Source organism: Cricetulus griseus, chromosome 4 (assembly GCF_003668045.3).
Source record: "Cricetulus griseus strain 17A/GY chromosome 4, alternate assembly CriGri-PICRH-1.0, whole genome shotgun sequence".
Lineage (NCBI taxonomy): Eukaryota > Metazoa > Chordata > Mammalia > Rodentia > Cricetidae > Cricetulus > Cricetulus griseus.
The window spans coordinates 165,248,588-165,268,283 of record NC_048597.1 but is presented as its reverse complement, the minus strand read 5'-3'; the positions used below and the strand labels follow the sequence as shown (position 1 = coordinate 165,268,283).

General features: G+C 38.1%; 2 protein-coding genes across 11 annotated transcripts in view; one reads left to right on the top strand and one right to left on the bottom strand.

Annotated features, from left to right (window-relative positions):
* Positions 1-12,421, bottom strand: part of LOC100771222 (protein NPAT) — a 41,727-nt gene extending 29,306 nt beyond the window's left edge. For 2 of the 3 annotated variants that reach the window (XM_027415086.2, XM_035443698.1), the window contains exons 1-4: positions 12,260-12,421; positions 3,300-3,418; positions 1,120-1,180; positions 152-224 (exon numbers count right to left, since the gene is read on the bottom strand). In XM_027415086.2, the coding sequence (XP_027270887.1) occupies positions 152-224; positions 1,120-1,180; positions 3,300-3,418; positions 12,260-12,296 (290 nt within the window). In that variant the 5' untranslated portion in view covers positions 12,297-12,421. Of the gene's footprint in view, positions 1-151; positions 225-1,119; positions 1,182-3,299; positions 3,419-12,259 lie in introns of those variants that run through there. The other variant, XM_027415087.2, reaches the window with a different exon arrangement.
* Positions 12,422-12,657: 236 nt separating this feature from the next.
* LOC100754226 (serine-protein kinase ATM) overlaps positions 12,658-19,696 on the top strand; it is a 107,422-nt gene continuing 100,383 nt past the window's right edge. For 3 of the 8 annotated variants that reach the window (XM_027415088.2, XM_035443696.1, XM_027415089.2), the window contains exons 1-4: positions 12,664-12,887; positions 15,235-15,336; positions 15,430-15,542; positions 17,273-17,418. In XM_027415088.2, the coding sequence (XP_027270889.1) occupies positions 15,265-15,336; positions 15,430-15,542; positions 17,273-17,418 (331 nt within the window). In that variant the 5' untranslated portion in view covers positions 12,664-12,887; positions 15,235-15,264. Of the gene's footprint in view, positions 12,888-15,234; positions 15,337-15,429; positions 15,543-17,272; positions 17,419-19,696 lie in introns of all 8 variants that reach the window. The other 5 variants (XR_004769615.1, XM_027415091.2, XM_035443697.1 and 2 more) reach the window with 4 other exon arrangements.

Below are 19,696 nucleotides of genomic sequence, written 5' to 3'. Positions count from 1 at the left end.
CCAATCATTTCTAATAAAGGCAAAGAACCTCCACCTCTAGGAAACCTTCAAAACTAGAAAGATATTAGATATGCATAGTATAAAGACGTTAAGTTCTATAGCCTGAGTGTGTTTGCATCCTTAAATCAGCACATTTTAATGAGCATAGTACCTGATTTGAGAAAGTGTGTGGTCTAGCTTCTTCCACAGAGATGACATTATTGTTGGGACCTCATTTGATGTTTCTAAATTGTAAGAGGAAACAAACTCAGTTTACAAAAGTTCACTTTTCAATTTGAACAAAGACATAGATTACAGAAAAACAAAAACTTTGTTTCCAAATTGTTGACGTTACACTGGAAATTGAGAAGCAAGCCTATTTATAATCATGTGCAAATGTGTAATGAGGTGGCTTTAATTTCTTAAACCAGAGAATCAAATCCAATACAAGTAAAAAAGTGTACCTAAACAACCTAGAAGGCTAATAATTATATCAGAAAGGTTATACAAACTCCTTCTATATGTGCAAATTTAATCCTTGATATCCTTATTACAAACAACTGTAAGCCATACTTCTTAATGAATTAAAGACTAAGTAGTTACAATCTGAAACCCCTAACTAACATGATGCTAACACACCCAGGCATTAGTAAAGGAAGAGCTACTTCTCCTTTGTCTATTACTTTATGATAATTAATCTAACAGTAATAGTTTTGGTGATATTATAGGAACAATGTCAAGAAAATAACCACTAATTCCCCCTCGAATCACCAGAAATTTGAACAATTATTATTGTATATTCTGTTAACTATGAGCCAATTTTCTAAGTCCTGTGCCTAGTCTCTTATTACACATAAGTCAAAATTAAATTGTCAGCTCAAAATATTTTAGCAAATAACAATGGTTGTTCATCAGTATAAATAGCTTAGAGTTAATTTCATTCTAAAATACAAGTTTTGGCTTCTGCCTTTTAGTTAACATTTGGAGTCTTAGAATGCTTTACTCAATATAAGCAAAATTGAATTCTAAGCAAAATTGAATTCTGTTTCCCAGTAAAATATATCTTATCAGAATAAGATTAAGCTTTTTCAAGGCTTTTCATAAGACTATGTCTTAAAGCAATGATATCCAATTTCTTACCTTTTGCTTTCATGGCTACATATTCATTCAAAATTGTTGTCAAGTTTTTTCCAAATAAGGACTGAAAAGCAAAAGACCAAACATTACCGAAACCATACAATTTACCACTTTCCTACAATAAAAGACAATGAAAGATCTAGATTTCTAAATCCAGTGAGGAAAGGGTAGAGAAGCAGGTCATCAACATTCACAAAAAGTATGTGTAACACACACCTGACAAAGAAACTCTGAACTGTGACTACATGAGTCCTTATTATGTAAAACAAAAAGCATGGTCATAAAAAGCAGTTTTCAGTCAGGAGGTAGATACTTTTTTTTGTTTTTTAAAAAACAAAAACAATAAAAGCCCTAATGAGGGTCTAATCTGCTCTGGCTAACCTGAAAGCCATGTAAAAATGAAGTTTGAAAAATAAGTGTATGAGATATCCTTCCTAAGGAGCAAGACATTTTTGTTCTTATTTCTGTCAACCTGCCTACACGCCTTCCCTAGTCTCACTACTACAAGGGTAGTTTGTCATAACAATATGATCACATACTTGAGGTTATAAAAGAGTAAGGATTTTAGAACAAAGAGTTCTGATTTCAAAAAAAAAAAAACTTAATAAAATGTTTCAAATCCTTTAAATACCTAAAAATACTGTAGACATACAAAATTTTTTATATTGGGTAATACTGAAGACATATATAATATACCGAAGAAGATGTCTGCCTGACAAGGGCAATTAGGTCCCCTCTCCCTCTCAACTTTCAGCACTAGATTTCTTTTTTTGGTTAACAGGATCTTACCATAAACCCCAGACTGGTCTTGGCTTCCTGCATGCTAGGATTAAAGGCATATGGTACAGTCTTGTATTTTAAGTACTTGGGAGGGTAAAGCAGAAAGACTGTAAATTCAAGTTCTGTCTGAGCTACAGAGAAGGTTTAAGACCAGCTCAGATAAGTTAGGGAGATTCCCAACTCAAAAAAGTAAAAATGAAGCTGGGATATAGCTAAAAAAGAGAGAGTGCTTAGCCACCATAAAGCTTTAAAAGGCAGGAGATTTGCCTAATAATCACTCCTTGGTTTTTGTTGTTGTTCTTTCTAATAATGAATTGAACTTTGCGCATGCAATTTAACTTTCTAGAGAGATGGTCCAGAGGGTAAGAGGATATATACCACCCTTTCAGAGGCCCAAATTCAGTTCCCAATATCCACACTGGCCAACAACTACCTGTAACTCTACCTCCAGGGGATCCCATGCCCTTTCTGGCCTCAGAGAGTTCCTGCATTTATGTGTTTATATTCTCACACAAATATACACAAATATACACAATTGAAAAAAAATTAAGAAGAGCCATCAGACATGGGTACTGGGTACAAAATGTGGGTCTTTTGGAAGTACAGCAGGTATTTGAGCCATCTTTCTTAGTTCTCCAATTCGTTCAAATTTTTCAGGACTGTTTGGGGTATTTTAGTCCCTTTTCTATATAAAAACTAGAATACCCCAAACAACTCACTAAGGAGCCATCCTTAACATACAACTACTAGCACCGTGTGAAATCATGTAATTCTAGAATATTTCTTTTATATATATGGATAGTTACAAGAGGTGACAATAAAATACCAAAAATACTTTTGTTTCTGGATAAGGTCTTGCTGTGTAGTCCAGGTTGGCCTAAAAGTAACAACTGTCTTTCATCAGCCTTCCAAAGTCTGCATTAGGGATGTATAGCCCCTGGCTAAATCTTTGTGTTTCAGTTATGTGAATTAGGCAGTGATAAGTCATGTAGCTATCTGCTAAAGCTGACTTGGCTGATGAGCGGAAGGGTCTTACTATGTTGCCTTGGCTGTCCCTAAACCCCCAGGTTCAAGTGATTCTGTGACTATCCTAAGTTCCCAAGCAGATGGGAAGACAGATATATGGCACAGTGCCTCACATCATTAATACGTTTTTTTTTTTTTGTTTTTGGTTTTTTTCGAGACAGGGTTTCTCTGTGTAGCTTTGGAGCCTATCTTGGCACTCGCCCTGGAGACCAGGCTGGCCTCGAACTCACAGAGATCTGCCTTCCTCTGCCTCCCGAGTGCTGGGATTAAAGGCGTGCGCCACCAACGCCTGGATAATAAGTTCATTTTAAGGCTCTGCTTTACAGTCTTCTGTGTTGATTAGTAATGAAACGTCCTATAAGGAATAAGTAACTCACCAGTAAGCAGGCTGGGATGAAACCTTCATCAGTACAGTGCTCTGCATATTCTTTTAAATTTGAGCTTTCCAAAATAAAGGTCTGGCAAGTAGACGTGAGGTTTTCTTGTTGTAAGTAACCTAAATGAAGAATAGAAGTTTGAACACTTCAGTAAATTCTATACTTTTGATAAGTGGCTTTTAAAAATGTTGGAGCATGGCTGGAGAGATGGCTCAGAAGTTAAGAGCACTGGCAGCTCTTCCAAAGGTCCTGAGCTCAGTTCCTGGCAACCACACGGTGGTTCACAACCATCTGTAATGAGATCTGATGTCCTCTTCTGGCCTGCAGACATACATGGAGGCAGAACACTCTATACATAGTAATAAATAAAGCTTAAAAAAAAATGCTATAGCACATAGGAAAACCATAAACAGAGCCTCTGGCAAAACATGTTGGTGTTTTACAACCTTTCATTAAGTTGTGCTGCAGTTAACTACAATCACTAGTTCCTCTACAGGATTAAATTCTAGTTAAGCTTCTTAAAAAGGTATGTGACAAAGTTTAATTACTGCACAATAAATTTAGAAAAACCCAACAAGGAAATAGTAGGTGCATTCCACTACTCATGACTTCCATAATAACTAGGTGAGAGTATGGCATATATCCACTTCCTGGATTATTGAAAAGGCACATTCTCTCAGTATCATTTGTGTGTCTGACTATCCACTTCATGATTTAACAAAGTGAACAGAGATCTATTTACATTGTGTTAAAAGTCAGAAAACTCTTTCAATTTATATACAATATATTGTTTTAATTTCAACAAGAACCTCAACTTTAGCAAGTGAAGACTAAGATTGTTAACCACTTGGCTCTATATTAAAGTTATCAAAAGAACTCATTGAAGGAAAGAATAGTGTCCCCCCCACACCCCTTTTTGAGACAGGGTTTCTCTGCAGTCCTGGCTGTCCTGGAACTTACTCTGCAGACTTCAAACTCAAAGACATCTGCCTGCCTTCCAAGTGCTGGGATTAAAGGCATGTGCCACCACTGACTGGCAAGAACAGTCAGTCTTTTAACAACTTACTCTGGAACAAGTGGATACCTACTTGCCAAAGAGAGAGAGAAAGAGAGAGAGAGAGAGAGAGAGAGAGAGAGAGAGAGAGAGAGAGAGAGAGAGAGAGAGCTGGTCCCTAACCCCCACCAAAACAAAAATTAATTGCAAAGGCTAAAGGGGTTATTAAATATTCAGAAAAAAATAACAACAAAAAGATACACTTGGCCTTGGACTGAACAATGCTATCCTAGGTAAACCATTTGAAACTTAAGCAATCAAAGAAAAAGATAAGCTGATTATCAACATTTCAAATTCCTATATTATTAAGGACACCATCAATAAAGTAAAATTACTTTAAAAATGAAAGAAAACATTTGCAAATCATGTATCTGGTAGATGCTAGAAACCAAACTATATAGAGAACTTGAAAGGGACAATAAAAAAAGATAATCTAATTAAGAAATAAGCAAAAGATGGCTAAAACAAACTCATGGAAAGGAATTCAATTTTACTGGTCATCAGGAAAATGTAAAATGAAAATCTTTATTTCAATTCATATGCACTGGGACAGAAGTCCTTACACCCATTTTGACCTGAAGCACCCTTGAAACCATACTAAATGAAGTCAGGCATAAAACCCACAAATATTTCAATTATATGTGATGTCCAGAAACAGCAAATTCATACAGTCAAAAAAGTAGGTAACTGGTTGTTGGAGGATGGGGAAGTTGAGAGTGCCTGTTATCAGTACGTATTTCCTGTTGGAGATGTGCAAATGTTTTAGAATTAATGGTACTATTGCTTATTAGGAATATAATAAGCTCCCCAATATTTTATTCTGTGTTAATTTTACACTGCCATGAAAAAAACCTAATTGTAAATTCCTAACATACTGTATGAAGCTTTACTTGTTACATCCTAATTTCATTTTAACTGTCTTACCATTTCATCTCTTCAAACAAATTAATCTTATAAAAGTTTCACAAATAACAATGCTCTTATTTTAAAAGCCAATGTATATTTTACTGTTTGTTTGGGCAGCTTACCTTGCCTGAGCCTAAGTAAATTTCAACTCATTCTTTGGTGCTTTAAAATATTTTTTAATTCCTCAGAGAACTTAAATTTATATGTATATCATATTCCCTTTGCCTACACTTATAAATCTTTCTTAATAACTGTACATAATTCCTTATTTACCCTAAGTATATTTATCTCTATGCTGGTAAAATATAGCAATCAAAAAAACATTTTTGTTAGCCTTAATAAATGATTTTTAAAGTCTCTTCCTATTTTAAAATTTTAAGACTTTCTATACTAGGAAATATATAATTAATAACAAAACAAACAAAAATAAACTATGGGCTTGAGAGGTGGTTCAGAGAAAGTCCTGTTCTTTTAGAGGGCTGGATTTAGTTCTTCATTTTTATTTCATCTAATACTTATTTATTTTTACTTCATGCACATTGGTGTTTTGCCTGTACATTTGTGTGAGGGTGCTGAATCCTCTGGAACTGGAATTGCAGACATTTGTGAGCTGCCATATGGGTGCTGGGAATCGAACCCGGGTGCCCTGGGAGAACAGCCAGTGAATACTCTTAACTGCTGTGGTATCTCTTCAGCACTGGGTTCAATTGTTAGCATCCACACTGTGGTTTTCAACCATCTGTAACTCCAGTTCCAGGAGCCCCAAAGCCCTCTTCTGACTGCCTACACTGCAGGAATGTAGTACACACATATACTAGGCAAATCAGTAAAACAAACAAAAAGAATAAAAAAAACCCAACCCTTGATGAGATGGCCTACAAAGCCATTACACATGAGTTCTAAAAGGAGAAGAACAAGCAAGAGGTCATCTCATTTTAGGCACTGCTCTGATTTGGGAATCAACTCATCACTTTCTTGTATTTGATAGATTCTCTTACTTGTAACTTACACCTTATATGAAGAAAAACAAACATACAAATAAAGTGTATTTCTTTGGAGCACAAGAAGCATTTAGAAACAAAGAAATAAACAAGCAAAAACACACAAACAAACAAAAAGAACCCAAAACTAAACAACTAAAAAAACTATTTCAGATATCCCTACTTTAAAAATGCTACCATTGAAGATCACAATGCAGATGTATAATTACATGAATTAAAACAATAGGTCTGGTCTAGCAAAATAGCTCAGCTGTAAAGGCATTTGCTTCATGAACCTGAGGATTTGGTTTGAACCATGGGACCCACAGTGGAAGGAGGGAGCTGACTCCTCAGAGTTATCTTCTGACCTCTGCACATGTGCACAACCTCTCTGTTGTCATAGCTCCTGCCTTCATCTCTCACACAAAATCATAAAATTCAACTAAAAAAATAAAAAGCTCTTTCCTGTTTGTGAAATATAACCATTGAAAAATACTTCAGTTGGTATTCCCAAAGTATTATTTGAACAAGTGAGGTGCCACAAGGATTTGTGAACATAAATTTAAAACATATGCAAACTATGGGAAACACCTTGGAATCAGGGCAGTTGGGACTGTTTCTTCAGGTTTTGGATTTGGATTTGATCCACCAAATAATTTTTTTTTTTATAGTAGAGAGTTCTAAAAGCATTAATCACCTAGATGTATTCAGTCACGAGAGACTTGTGACAGGTGGTCGTCGTGAAATAGGACTCCTCCAAGATTTTCCTTTCTGGAGAACATACATTCCTAAAAAGTAATATCTTCCTAAAAGAGGGTAGAAATTGCTTGAGGGAAATGGGAAAATTTCATTTTAGGTAATACAAGAGATATACATCTAATATAAAAAGATGTACAGTTTATTTGTAAAATTAAAAATATATGTGAGAAGGATGGTTAGAAAAGCTCACAATGACTCCTTACAGGGTATGACAACGGAATATAGGTTGAATAGTAATGCCCTACACAGCAAGTAATGTAGTTTCCACCCCATGAAAGAAATAGGATCAATTATGCTAGCACACCTTGGGGAAAGAATATCAGATATGACAGTTCATGACACATCCATTGTAAGTCAGTACATGCTTACATAATCATACTTGAGAAAAGGCTCTGTGAAAATGCTACATTACTTGTATTTGTTACAGAAATGTTCAAGTTATAGCCACCTAGAAATATCTGAGACACATTATGTTCTACGCTTAAAAATAAGCTTTGGTAAAATTTGAGCTTTCATTTTTTGTTAGATTTGGTAAGTTCTGCTTTACTTTGCCTTAAGAGTTCAAAGACAATGTATGAAATACTTGAAAATATTCAACAATGTCATTGTTTATATGATTAACTGGCAGGTTACAAAAATTCGAAGTCACTATCAACTATCTGACCATAACCAATTATCAATCACATGACAGATAAAATCTTAACTATATCAAGGTTGCTTAAAATTTAGAAACAGGAATTCCAAGAGCTTGGTCTTTTTAGAGAAAGACAAAAGGAGCCTGAAGAAAGCAAAAACTAAAGCTCCGTTTGTATAAATATCTCCGTCATATACTCTTGATTCCCCAGCAATAGTGGTGACTTAATGTTAATGAAAAAGAAATATAAATTCTTAGAAAGACAACCCAGTGTCTTATAGTAGTACACCTACAAATATAAAATATACGGCTTCAAACCATAAATTATGATTTACAAATAGTTAGAAGAATTTACTAGCAGGCATGAGAAAATTATTCATAGCTTCAAGGTATAGATAGGCCCTGATATGGTTGGGAAATCCAAATGCACACACATATATCCATATATATTTATGTGGATGATATATATGTAGGAATTTGTTTGGGCATCTTGCCTAGTATGGATGCCGAATAAAAGAATAGCTAATAAGATTTAACAGAAAGACACAATGGCTGAAAATCATGAGAATCTTGACTGGCCCATCAGTCAAAGGTGTGTATTACTTTTCCAGAGGACCTGAGCTTGATTCCTAGCACCCACGTCACGGGGCTTACCTGAAAATTCAACTCCAAGGGGATCTATTATCTCTGGAGTGCTTGCATACAGGTATTATTAAAGATATAAAATGATCACAATTCCATTCTGATGAATTCCTATTAAATATCAATGTCTCTAATATAAAAGTAAATAAAACCAATGTCTCTTGATCTCTTAAGAATATGTCAGTCCTGCCGGGCGTTGGTGGCGCACACCTTTAATCCCAGCACTCAGGAGGCAGAGGCCAGCCTGGTCTCCAGAGTGAGTGCCAGGATAGGCTCCAAAGCTACACAGAGAAACCCTGTCTCGATTAAAAAAAAAAAAAAAAAAAGAATATGACAGTCCTGGCCCGGCGGTGGTGGCGCAGGCCTTTAATCCCAGCCCTCGGATCTCTGTGAGTTCAAGACTAGCCTGGTCTACAAGAGCTAGTTCCAGGACAGCCTCCAAAGCCACAGAGAAACCCTGTCTCAAAAAATCCAACAAACAAACCAAAAAAGAATGCGTCAGTAGTCCTGGTCCTGTTTGCTCTCAAACCCAATTCTTCATTTTTCAGGACTCTTTATGATAGAAAGCCAGACTTCAAACAGGCAAAGTTACTCTGCTCACCTGTCAGCTAACTTCTGGCTAAGTTTGCTAAAATGGCAAGCACTTGTTCAGGTTAGAATTCAAGAGGAAGAAGCCATATTCCCTGATTGCCTCAATAATCTCTTCTCTGCCTATAGCTTCCTTATCAGACAAGTCTTTAGTTTCTTCTTCCCACACAGTAGCCTCTGGGCTGCTTTATATTGCCTTGTCTCCTGGATTAGCATGGTTTCCTGCTGTGCTGACTAACCTATAAATTGCCTCACATAAGCTGTTCAGCTTCTTAGCTTTTGTATCACTGGTGTAACCAATTCCCTCATTAAATCCTACCATGTTAAACATACAACTTAGTTTCTGGTTCCTTTACTGAATGGATGCCAACTCATACAGAAGGTAACCTACTTAAGAAATTGAAGAACATTTGAATTCTCCAATCGGAAAGTACTCCTTTTATACACAGAACTTTTTTTTATCATTTTGGAGGTTTCTAAGAAATCTTGAAGCTTGACTACAATATAAAAATACTGAATGGCAAAGTTTCAGTTCAGGAAGAAGGAAATTTTAGAGGCGGATGGTAGGGATGTTTGCAGAACAATGTTATGTAACTAGTACCAGAGTACGATAAGCTTAAAAATTTCTAAAATGACCAATTTTGTTTTGTGTTCCTTACAAAACAAACAAACAAACAAACAAAAAATCCTTTGCCCACCAACACAGCTTCTTTAATAGGATACTGGAGAAATTATCAAGTAGCTACTGGAAGAACTTTCTGCTACACATTTGACTTGAACCTTTATTAGGAACACAAGGGAAAAAGGAATACATAATACTCGAAACTCAGTTTGGTCTGATGCAGCCTTTGAAAACACAGAGAGGACAGGCCTGGATAAAAGACAAGCAGAATCAGCTCTACAGAGCACTTCCTATGACATATTAGTAAAAGCCAAACTGAAGGTCTAGAGGCAGTAAGCAACAGTTTGAAGTATTTTGGTCTCTACAATATTTTGAAAAATTCCGTTAAGACAGCAAATAGCTGGCTGTGGCTGAGCAGAGAGCAGTGAGATGAGTATGGCAAGCTAAAAAATTAGGGGAAAACGAATTAGTAAAACAGCTAAATACCAAGCAGTTTTACAAGTAAATATATCTTGTAAGTGACACTGGGTACTGGACAATTGGAGATGGAGTTCAGAAAAAATGTTTTGGTGTTAAAGAGTTAAACAACACAGGAGTGAATACTAAGTGAAGAAAAATTACCTTTCTCCTTATGCTTGGAAACTAGCAGCATTTGGAACATGCCAAGAAACAAACAAGCAAACAAAAAACCACAAAGGATTTAAAGAGGAGCTAAAGATGGTAAAGAGGTTCAACAGAAGAATCCTGATCAAGGAATAAACCTGTTGATGTAAGTTTGCATATGCATAAAAGATAACTAAATCACAGAACTGAGAGTAGTTGGATAATTTCTTGTATACCAAAAGTGTTTCAATTCTTAGACTATGTGGTAGGACCTGAATGCTTCAGGAAGATTTGAAACAAGAGTAAACATGAATAGTATATAGAAAGAAATCACAATTCCAAAACAGAATGGAAGGCATGCTGGAATTCATGGCACTGAAATGGAATGTGAATTAACAAAGATGGTTTTAAGGATGAAAAGCAACAACTTGAGTTTCTAGCCCCCAGGAGAAAAATAGTAAACAGCTTACTAGTGGGGGAGAAGCATTAATTACTCCAATTAGAAAACCCTGTCATTTTCCTTAAGGTTTTCTTAACAAGGCAGGACTTTCCCTTCAGGGATACACTGTGTAGAGGCATCTTTCCCTTCTTACAGCTGGGAATGATGGGAAAGGAGGTCCTAAAGGGGATCAGTGGAGAGAAATCATGGTTGCTGCTAAACATCTCATAAAATCTGAACACAGAAAAATGACTCATAATTATCCACTTCACAATGTTTATATTTCGAAACTCCAGACGCCCCCCCACCCCAGTAGCCCTTACTCTCCTGGAACTCCCTCTGTAGATCTGACTGGACTAGAATTCACAGAGATCAGCCTGCCTCTGCCTTCCAAGTGCTGGGATTAAAGGCATCCACTACCAAGAGAAAAAACTTTTTTAAGACTATGATCTTGGAATTTTATTTGGATTGCCAGACTGCTAAAAGTCACAATTCTTATCCAAACAATACACTCAGAGGAAAAAAGGATATATTAATACTTTTCATCAATTTTCACAAGGCCCTAATAAGTTTAAAAATTACAAGATAGCTAATTTTAAAAGTCACAGGTACAAACTTAACTACTCGATTCTGATGAAGCCACACGTATAAATCTAACTACTCATTTCTGCTGAAGCAGGAAAAAAAATTAGACATTCAAAACATTAGTTTTAGTGTTTAAGGTTCTCCAAAAATGTAGAGTGAAACTATTTAGAGCCTCTTAATATTTCCTGCCAAACGAGCTTATCAAGAACCCCATAAAATTTTAATTCATTATTTTTATCTTATTTTTGACAGGACTAGGCACAAAACAAATGTTAGCAACGGTTGTTGAAAGTGGAAGGATTTACCACACTTTTACCAATTTCATCTAGAGATGTTGCAAATAATGTTTCAAAGTCACTACCCAAATTTGATCCTAAGAGGTTCTTGTTCCCAGCAGTACAATTCCTTTCTTCCAGAGAACAAACAACGAAAACGGTCTTTCACACAGACAATATACCCCGACCAACCAGTGGTCTACGAACTAGCCCTTTTCAAAAATGGAGGAAAAACTAGGACTAGAACGTGTGCAACCAGAAGGCAGTCGTCGTACCCCCCCCCGAAATATTTGCTCAAGAACATGAAAAACTGCCGTTTTAAAATATACAACCGGCATTTCAAGACTCTATGGTAAGGAGTACGGAAACCTTGTGTCCCAAATTCCTAGTGCTAATGTCGAGTTACGGGTAAGGGCACGGGGAAGTCTTTGCACAAAGCTGGGCGGTCGGGGAAGCCCCCCGCCCTTTTTTTTTTTTTTTCCTTTTCCTTTTTCGGTCCCGGCTCTGACAAGGGAAAGGGTGAGGGACACCCAGCCCCGTCCACCACGTAGACGACACTCTTTCAGGGGTCCCAGCGGGCCTGGCTCTGCCTCGGAATCCAGGCCCCAGGTGTTTGACGCCGAGCTTCTTCTTCTTCTCCCTTTGACTGCCCCCTCGTCACGCAGCTTGAGGAGAGGGGCATCCTCACACCAAGGGGTTACAAACACCCCAAGTCTCCGAGGGACCGAGCATCTCCGTCAGGCTGAACTTGGACCCGAGGGGGCGACCCCCCAAAGCGTCCCCACCCAAAGCAACCACCTCCCCCCCACCGCCCCCAGTCCTTCCGTCCTCTCAACCCAGTCCGATCACCCGCCCTCCCGGGCCGACACTTACCCAATACCAGCCTGGCTACATCCGAGGGTAACAGCATGATCCGAACTGCACAGGGAGCCGCCTGAAGGTACGCGAGTCAACTCAAAGCAAACACCGCGACAGCCCCGGCGCCGCCGCATCTCCCGGTTCCAGTGGCGGTACTGAACCCGCGGCAATTTGTCCCGCCTCTTTCGTTGCACGCCAACCAATCCCTTCCGCAGGAGACAGAAAGGCGCCGAAATGAAACCCGCCTCCGTTCTCCTGCGAACTGTCGTCATTTCCGTCCGCGGAGGGGTGGGGCTAGAGAGGACCCGGTGGCCCGGTGAGGGAGCATCAACCCCTGGGCGGAGTCGCCCGCGCGAGGTCGTCAGTCATTGGTGCGCCGTGCGCAGGCGCGTTTCCTCAGACTGGGTGAATGTTTTGAGGGGAGCGAAATGTTTTGAGTTGGAGAGCGCGTGATCGCTCTGCGCACGCGTACGTGCACACCGTGTAGCGACTCAGACTTCTTCCTTTGGGGAGCCCACGCTTTGCAAAGTTGCTGCTTTTTAGCCGGAAGCGGGAAGGCTCGCGGCGGCAGCCTGGTGCGTGATCCGTGGACGCGGGAAAAGGGGAAGCGACCTCGGTTTGCATTGGCAGACAAAATGCAACGGTAGGAGCGCGGACGAAAGCCGGGGCTTCTGTGAAGGAAAATTCTCCTCAGACCCCATCTTCTCTCGGCTCTGGAAGGCCGCTAGACGCCTCTTACCTCATCTTTCCCGGGTGCACGTGATCTTTTTCTCGCTGAGGAGTGGAGTGAGCCTGAACCTTACCTTCTTCTACGCGTCCCCCTTTCCTGCCTGTCACCTTAAGGGTTCTGAATTATCTAGGAGACTGCTCATTTTTTAAATCTCATAGTTTAGTCACAGACCATTTAACTATATCTAAGCTTTTACAGGTCCGTAAAAACAAAGTACAGGGTCATGGTTAAAAGCATGGACTCGGAAATCAGTCTCAAGAGTTCGAATTCTTATTGTTAGTTGTATGGCATGTGAGTGGCAGTCCCTAAGGGTTATCTGCTGGTTCCCCGATTCCCTTCCCACCTGTCACAGATAATTAGCTAATTTTCAAAGCGATGGTGTGATTGAAGAGCAGCACTGTGTTAGCCGAGGAGGGACTGGTTCTGTGGAAATTGAACCTGATTTGCTGCTAGACTTCGCCGGGTGTAAATTGTTCTGCAAGATGGTAGCGAACCGTTCAGACAGAAGGAAATGCATGGAAAGGCACAAAGCATAGGTTTCTGAAGCTCCAGAGCGAGCTCTGTTAGTTTTCAGTGTATTGAAGCCACAGGGAGGGATATGAGCAAAAAGGAGGAGAAAAGCAGAACCACCCAAATAGATTCATGAAGTGGTTCTAAGGGAAACAATAATAGAATGGTCGTTACTCTGAACATTTGCTCTGTGTGTGTGTGTCTGTGGTGTGTGTGTGTCTGCACACATGCACATGCATTCAGATGAATGTGTGTGCATATGTGTGTAAAGACACACACGTGAGCATGTGTCTCCTTTGAGAGAGAGAGACAGAGAGAGAGAGAGAGAGAGAGAGAGAGAGAGAGAGAGAGAGAGAGAGACTCGAGAAAACAGGTTTGAGAGGTTAATCAACATGCTCCAGGTTGGATAACTGTAAATTGAGTGGTCTTGAACTGCAACAATACAACCTGACTGTAGAGCCCGCTCTTGCAACTCTTGCTAGCCATGAACTCACAATCCCACAATCCTGCTGCCTAAACCTCCCCCAGGTCTGGGAATATAGATGCTGTGTTCTACCGCTAGTCGAGAATGGCATGCCAGAGGTGGGGTTATTTCTGGGAAAATGACATATAATTATCATTGTCAATTTTGTAAATACACTGATTTGTTTGAAAGTAAGATTGGATTTGTCAATTCAGGGGCTTTTGCTTTTTTTCAGTTGTATGTTAGGAGTTGAAACGATGCTATCTTTTTTAGTATATGAACAGTGTGTTTATTGCTGTCTTTAGTTGGATAACTTTAGTTCTGCCACTCACCTATTTTTTTTAAAAACATGGAACATTCATAAATTTGTGCACCATCTCTACACAACTGTTCCAATTTTACTGTGCGTGTTGTGGAAGCTGGCACAATTCTGACTGTCTTTCACTTCCTTTAACACATACTCTTTTTCTGTTTTAGGGCCTTTTGGCTTCTCTAGTCTCCTTCCCTAAAATGTTCACTCTTAAGTTCTTCTGTAATTGACACCACTTCATTCAGCTCTTGAAATTTTTAATCCTCCTTTGATATATGGTCATGACAGCTTATCTAAAATGATAAACTGTTGTAATGTTTATTTTGAAACATGAGCTTCTATATAGCAGTCTGACATTGATCTCACACTCAGGGTGACTGTAAACTCTTGATCCTCCTGCCTCTACCTCCTCACTGGTGGGATTACATGCATTCTCTATCACACTCCGTTCTCTTCTGTTGTTTTCTACTGTATTTTTGTTTCCTTTGAGACATATATTGAAATTTGGAGCTACACATCAACAATTTTATTGTCATCATTCTCCCCAGATGTCTCCAAGAGGGGAGGGTTTGTGTCAATATAGTTCATTTATTTTCTTGCTGATTCTAACATATTCTTAACCTGAAACACTGTATATGTGAAGCAATATTGTCGCACTTATCAGTAAATGTTTTTTCTTTCAGAGATAATATTGAACTGTTTCATTTTCTTCAAAATATACTTTATCCTGCTATGCAAAGCACACATTTCAGAATTAGAGCATAATTTTGATAAATTGTAAGATAATGTCTCATAGAAATGTTAAGAAAAATTGTGTCTTTGATCACAGTGTGCCTCTGGATGTACAGTTATGTTTAAATGTATAGAGGTACTGTACTCTAAAACAATTACACATAGGCTTATAGTATAGCCAGTCCTCAGCACCAAAATACCCCAAATAAATGAAATTAATTGCATATATTTATTTCTGGTTACAGGTGAGGATGTATGCTCTGAAATCTTAAACCATGAGTCTAGCACTTAACGATCTGCTTGTTTGCTGCCGGCAATTAGAACACGACAGAGCTACAGAAAGAAGGGTACTAAATTATTTGAAATTGTTTTTCTTGAAAGAGATGTGTGATAGGTGACATGGTATGTAATTATTATTATGCTCTTTTTTTTACCTTCAGAAAGAAGTGGAGAGATTTAAGCGTCTGATTCAGGACCCTGAAACAGTTCAACATCTAGATAGGCATTCAGATTCCAAACAACAAAAATATTTGAATTGGGATGCTGTTTTCAGGTAGCCTTTTTGAATTTGTTTTACTTTCTTTTCCTATTTTGTGATACCGTTTTATTGTTTGATTTTTGTTCACTGTATATCAATGTATGTTATATAGGAAGTTGGCATTTAGTTATCTAAAAGATTGTTTAAAAAACCGCATACAGAAGCCGGGTGGTGTTAGCACACACCTTTAATCCCAGCACTCGGGAGGCAGAGGCAGACAGATCTCTGAGTTTGAGGCTATCTTGGTCTACAGAGTAATTTCTTGGACAGCCAGGCCTACACACAGAGTCCTTGTCTCAAAAAAAAAAAAAGTTAAGTTATAGTATTTGTCATATCATTTTGATTGTTGCTGATTATGAATAACTGGCATGTGTTAAATTATACTAAAAAAATAAATATTGGAATACTTTTAGATTAAAGCAGATTAAGAAACTGTTTGTGGCACAGTTTATTCATTTTTATATTGAAACTTCATTGTCAATCATAAGTTTATTTATAAACTAAGAACAGATATTGTGAGACTTTTGGAGGGGTTCAAAAAATGTAAAAATATTGCTATTTGTGTATGTGTGTCTTTGTTTGTCTGTCAAGTATGTGCAGGGTCCTAGGTGTCCAAAAGTGGACATTGGATATCCTTGAGGTTGTAAGCTGTCTGACATGGGTTCTGGGACCAAATTCTGGTCTTTTGGAAGAACAGTGTGCACTCTTAACCACTGAGCCATCTTTTCAGCCCCTCAAATGTATTTAAATTTATGTAGAATACTGAAAGTATTACATCTGAAGCTAGTATGTTGGTATAACACCTGTAATCTTGACTCCTTGGGAAGTTGATAGAGGAAGATAATGAGTTCAGTTCATTACAAATAAACAAAATAAATAATTGCAGTAAAGGTGTTCACATTTCTTCATACAGTATTAAATTGTCTTAGAGTACTTCTAACAGATAAACTTTTGTTTATTTTTTATGTTTTCGGTACAGGGTTTCTCTTTGTAGCCTTGGTTATTGTAGAACTCACTTTGTAGACCAAGCTGGCCTCAAACTTAAGATCTGCCTGCCAGTGCCTCCTGAATGCTGGGATTATAGGTGCATACCATTACCTCCCAGTTGATAAGCTTATTTTTTATCTCTTGTGTGATATTAAAATGTTAAAGTTCTAAATGCATATGACATGGGAAATATTCATGTTTTCTTGTTGAGCATTTAGCTTATTTACAATATTATAAATACAATTATTGCTGGGTAGTGGTGGCACATGCCTTTAATCCCAGCACTTGAGAGGCAGAGGTAGGTGGATCTCTGTGAGTTTGAGGCCAGGCTGGTCGTGTCAGGACAGGCTCCACAGCTATAGAGAAACCCTGTCTTGAAAAATCAACTCTACCCCCAAACAAAACAAAACAAAACAAAACAAAGGCTGTTACCTGTTTTTATAAGCTGATTCAATTGGCCAGATTTACATCCAATACTTCTGGCCAGTCTTCAGTGACTTCTAGGTAGCTGCCCGTTAAAGACTTGAAGTATTACTACCCTCTTATAATGTAAAGAGAGTTGAAGTACTCAGATTAAGAGCTTTTCAAGCTAGGCTTTATATTGACATTGCGTCTTGGTAGGCTTTGGAAAAGAAATAGTTTCATATAGATGATACAAAACTGTGGTTTAAATGATGTTTTGGAGGAAGGCATACTGGAGTTTTTGAAATGATAAAATTATAAGCATTAGTGAGGATATGAATTTTTTTTTCTTGCAGGTTTCTGCAGAATTATATTAACAAAGAAACAGAATGTCTGAAAACAGCAAAACCAAATGTATCAGCCTCCACACAAACCTCCAGACAGAAGAAGATGCAAGAGATCAGCAGTTTGGTCAGATACTTCATCAAATGTGCAAATAAGAGTAAGCAACATTATGTATTACACACAGATGCTTCAGTAGTTACCATAGCATAAATCTGATCTTAATACAGTAGCATAAAGATAAATTACTGACTGAATTCCTAGCACATATACTGACTTCTAAAACTATTGGTTTGAAATTTGGGAGAGTTTAGAATAAAATCTTTAATCTCAAAAATGGAAAGATTAAAAATTATTGCTTCAATCCCCCCATGTCTCTAGACATTGGCAGAAGGTTTCAAAAAACATTTTGAAGCTGAACAGTTTTATTTTAAAGGTATAAAAGCCTGTTAGGCCAATTAGATGGCTTGGCAGATAAAGGCACTTTGACCTGAGTTTGAGCACTGAAACGTATGTGATGGAGAAAAGCAACTCCTTCAAGTTGTCCTCTGACCTCCACATATGTACATGACATGGGCGTTTATTACACTTGTGAGCATGTGCATGCTCACAAAGGAAATAGATCAAAAATGTTAAAAAAAAAAAGCATTAAAAACTGCCCCCATTTATTACTGCTTCTACTTTATTTTCTAAGATTCATCTATTTATGTGTATGAGTATTTTGTTTGCATGTATGTAAGTGTACCATATGATATGCTCCTCGTACTTGTAGAGATAGAGATAGAAGAATCCTCTGGAACTGGAGTTCTGGATGGTTATAAAACACAACATGAGTGCTGGGATCCAAATGTCCTCTAGAAGAGCATTAAATGCTCTTAACCACTAAGCCCTCTCTCCATCCCCTCTAAATTCTTAAAGGACATACAGAAAACCTAGTAATTATGATTTGATATATTTGAAAATAGCCATAGAATTCCTAAGTACTCTTAAGATAAATGGACCTAATTCTTTCAGCTCATGTGACCTAGTTTTTACTTTACTCTTTCTTTAATAATCTTCAGTTTGTTACTTCTGTCAAAGAAGGTGGGACTCATGTTTGTAGTATAATCTAATTGACACAGTCTACAGCATATTTGTTTCAGTTTTGCTTTTTGAAACAGAGTCTTTCACTGTAGCTCAGATTTGTAATCCTGCTGTTGCAAATCTTCCTTGTGCTGAGATTGCAGATATGTGCCCCATGCTTTCCGTGTGTGTGTGTGTGTGTGTGTGTGTGTGTGTGTGTGTGTGTGTGTGTGTGTGTGTGTGTGTTGTGTGTGTATTGTGTGTTGTGTTGTGTTTGCTCGTGCTTGTATGTGATGGGCTCATACAAGAGTTCTGGTTAAAGGGGGTTCTGTGAACAACTTCAGCTGTCATTCCCTTGGTGCCATCCACCTTATGTTTTGTTACAGAGTTTCTTGTTGGCCTGAAGGTTTACAGTAGGCTAGGTTTGCTGGTTAACAAGCGCCAGGGATACTCATGTCTATTACTACAGTTGATATTTTTAAGGAATGATTTTTAAAATTTTTCAGTACTTTTTTTTGTTTTGTATACATGTATGTGCATTTGTCATGATGTGCTCATGGATGTCAGAAGACAACTTGTAGGAGTTGGTTCTCTCCTTGTATCATATAGGTCCTGGGGATTAGACTCAGATCATCAGGCTTGGCAGTAAGTGCCTCACCAGAGGATCCAGTTACTGACCTCAAGAATGACATTTTTGAAGCAGAAATGCAGGATCCTCATAAACTTTTGCAAAGAAGTAGGCTTTGCCTAGTGCTGAAAACTAGAACAAATAACATTTGTTGAGAGATCTCAGACTTCTGACACTGTGCAAATAAAGATGTGGATTTGTGATAGCAACTTTAGGCTAAACATGAGGGAAATACATGGTTTGGCATGATGACTCAGCAGGTAAAAGGTAATTGGTGCCAGGCCTGACAACCTGAGTTTAGTCCCTAGGTCCCACATGGTGGTAGGGGAGAACTGACTCTAACAAGATGTCCTTAGACTCTTAAGTTCATGAGTACCATGCACACATACATCTAGCCATATACACACATAAAAAAATGTAATTGGAAAATCCAGATTATGGTAAACATTTAGTAGAAAAACATAGATAGTTGGTTAATGATCTACTAGAATGAGTCTAATGAACAGTTTAAAGAAATTCTCTATTCTCTTGAGATTCCACTTTGTGTGAACAGCTATTAACCCTCCCTAGATTCTCCAGCTGAGACAAAAGCACACTGAAACATTCTGTACCTGCCTTTGGCTGATGTGGTAGTTTTGTATTCACTCAAACATGTATTATTGTCTTGTAAGATTGGGAGCTTAATTTGTACCATGTAATTCCTGAGTGGAAGATACCAAATTTGTTACCCTGCAGAAAAATCTGTAGT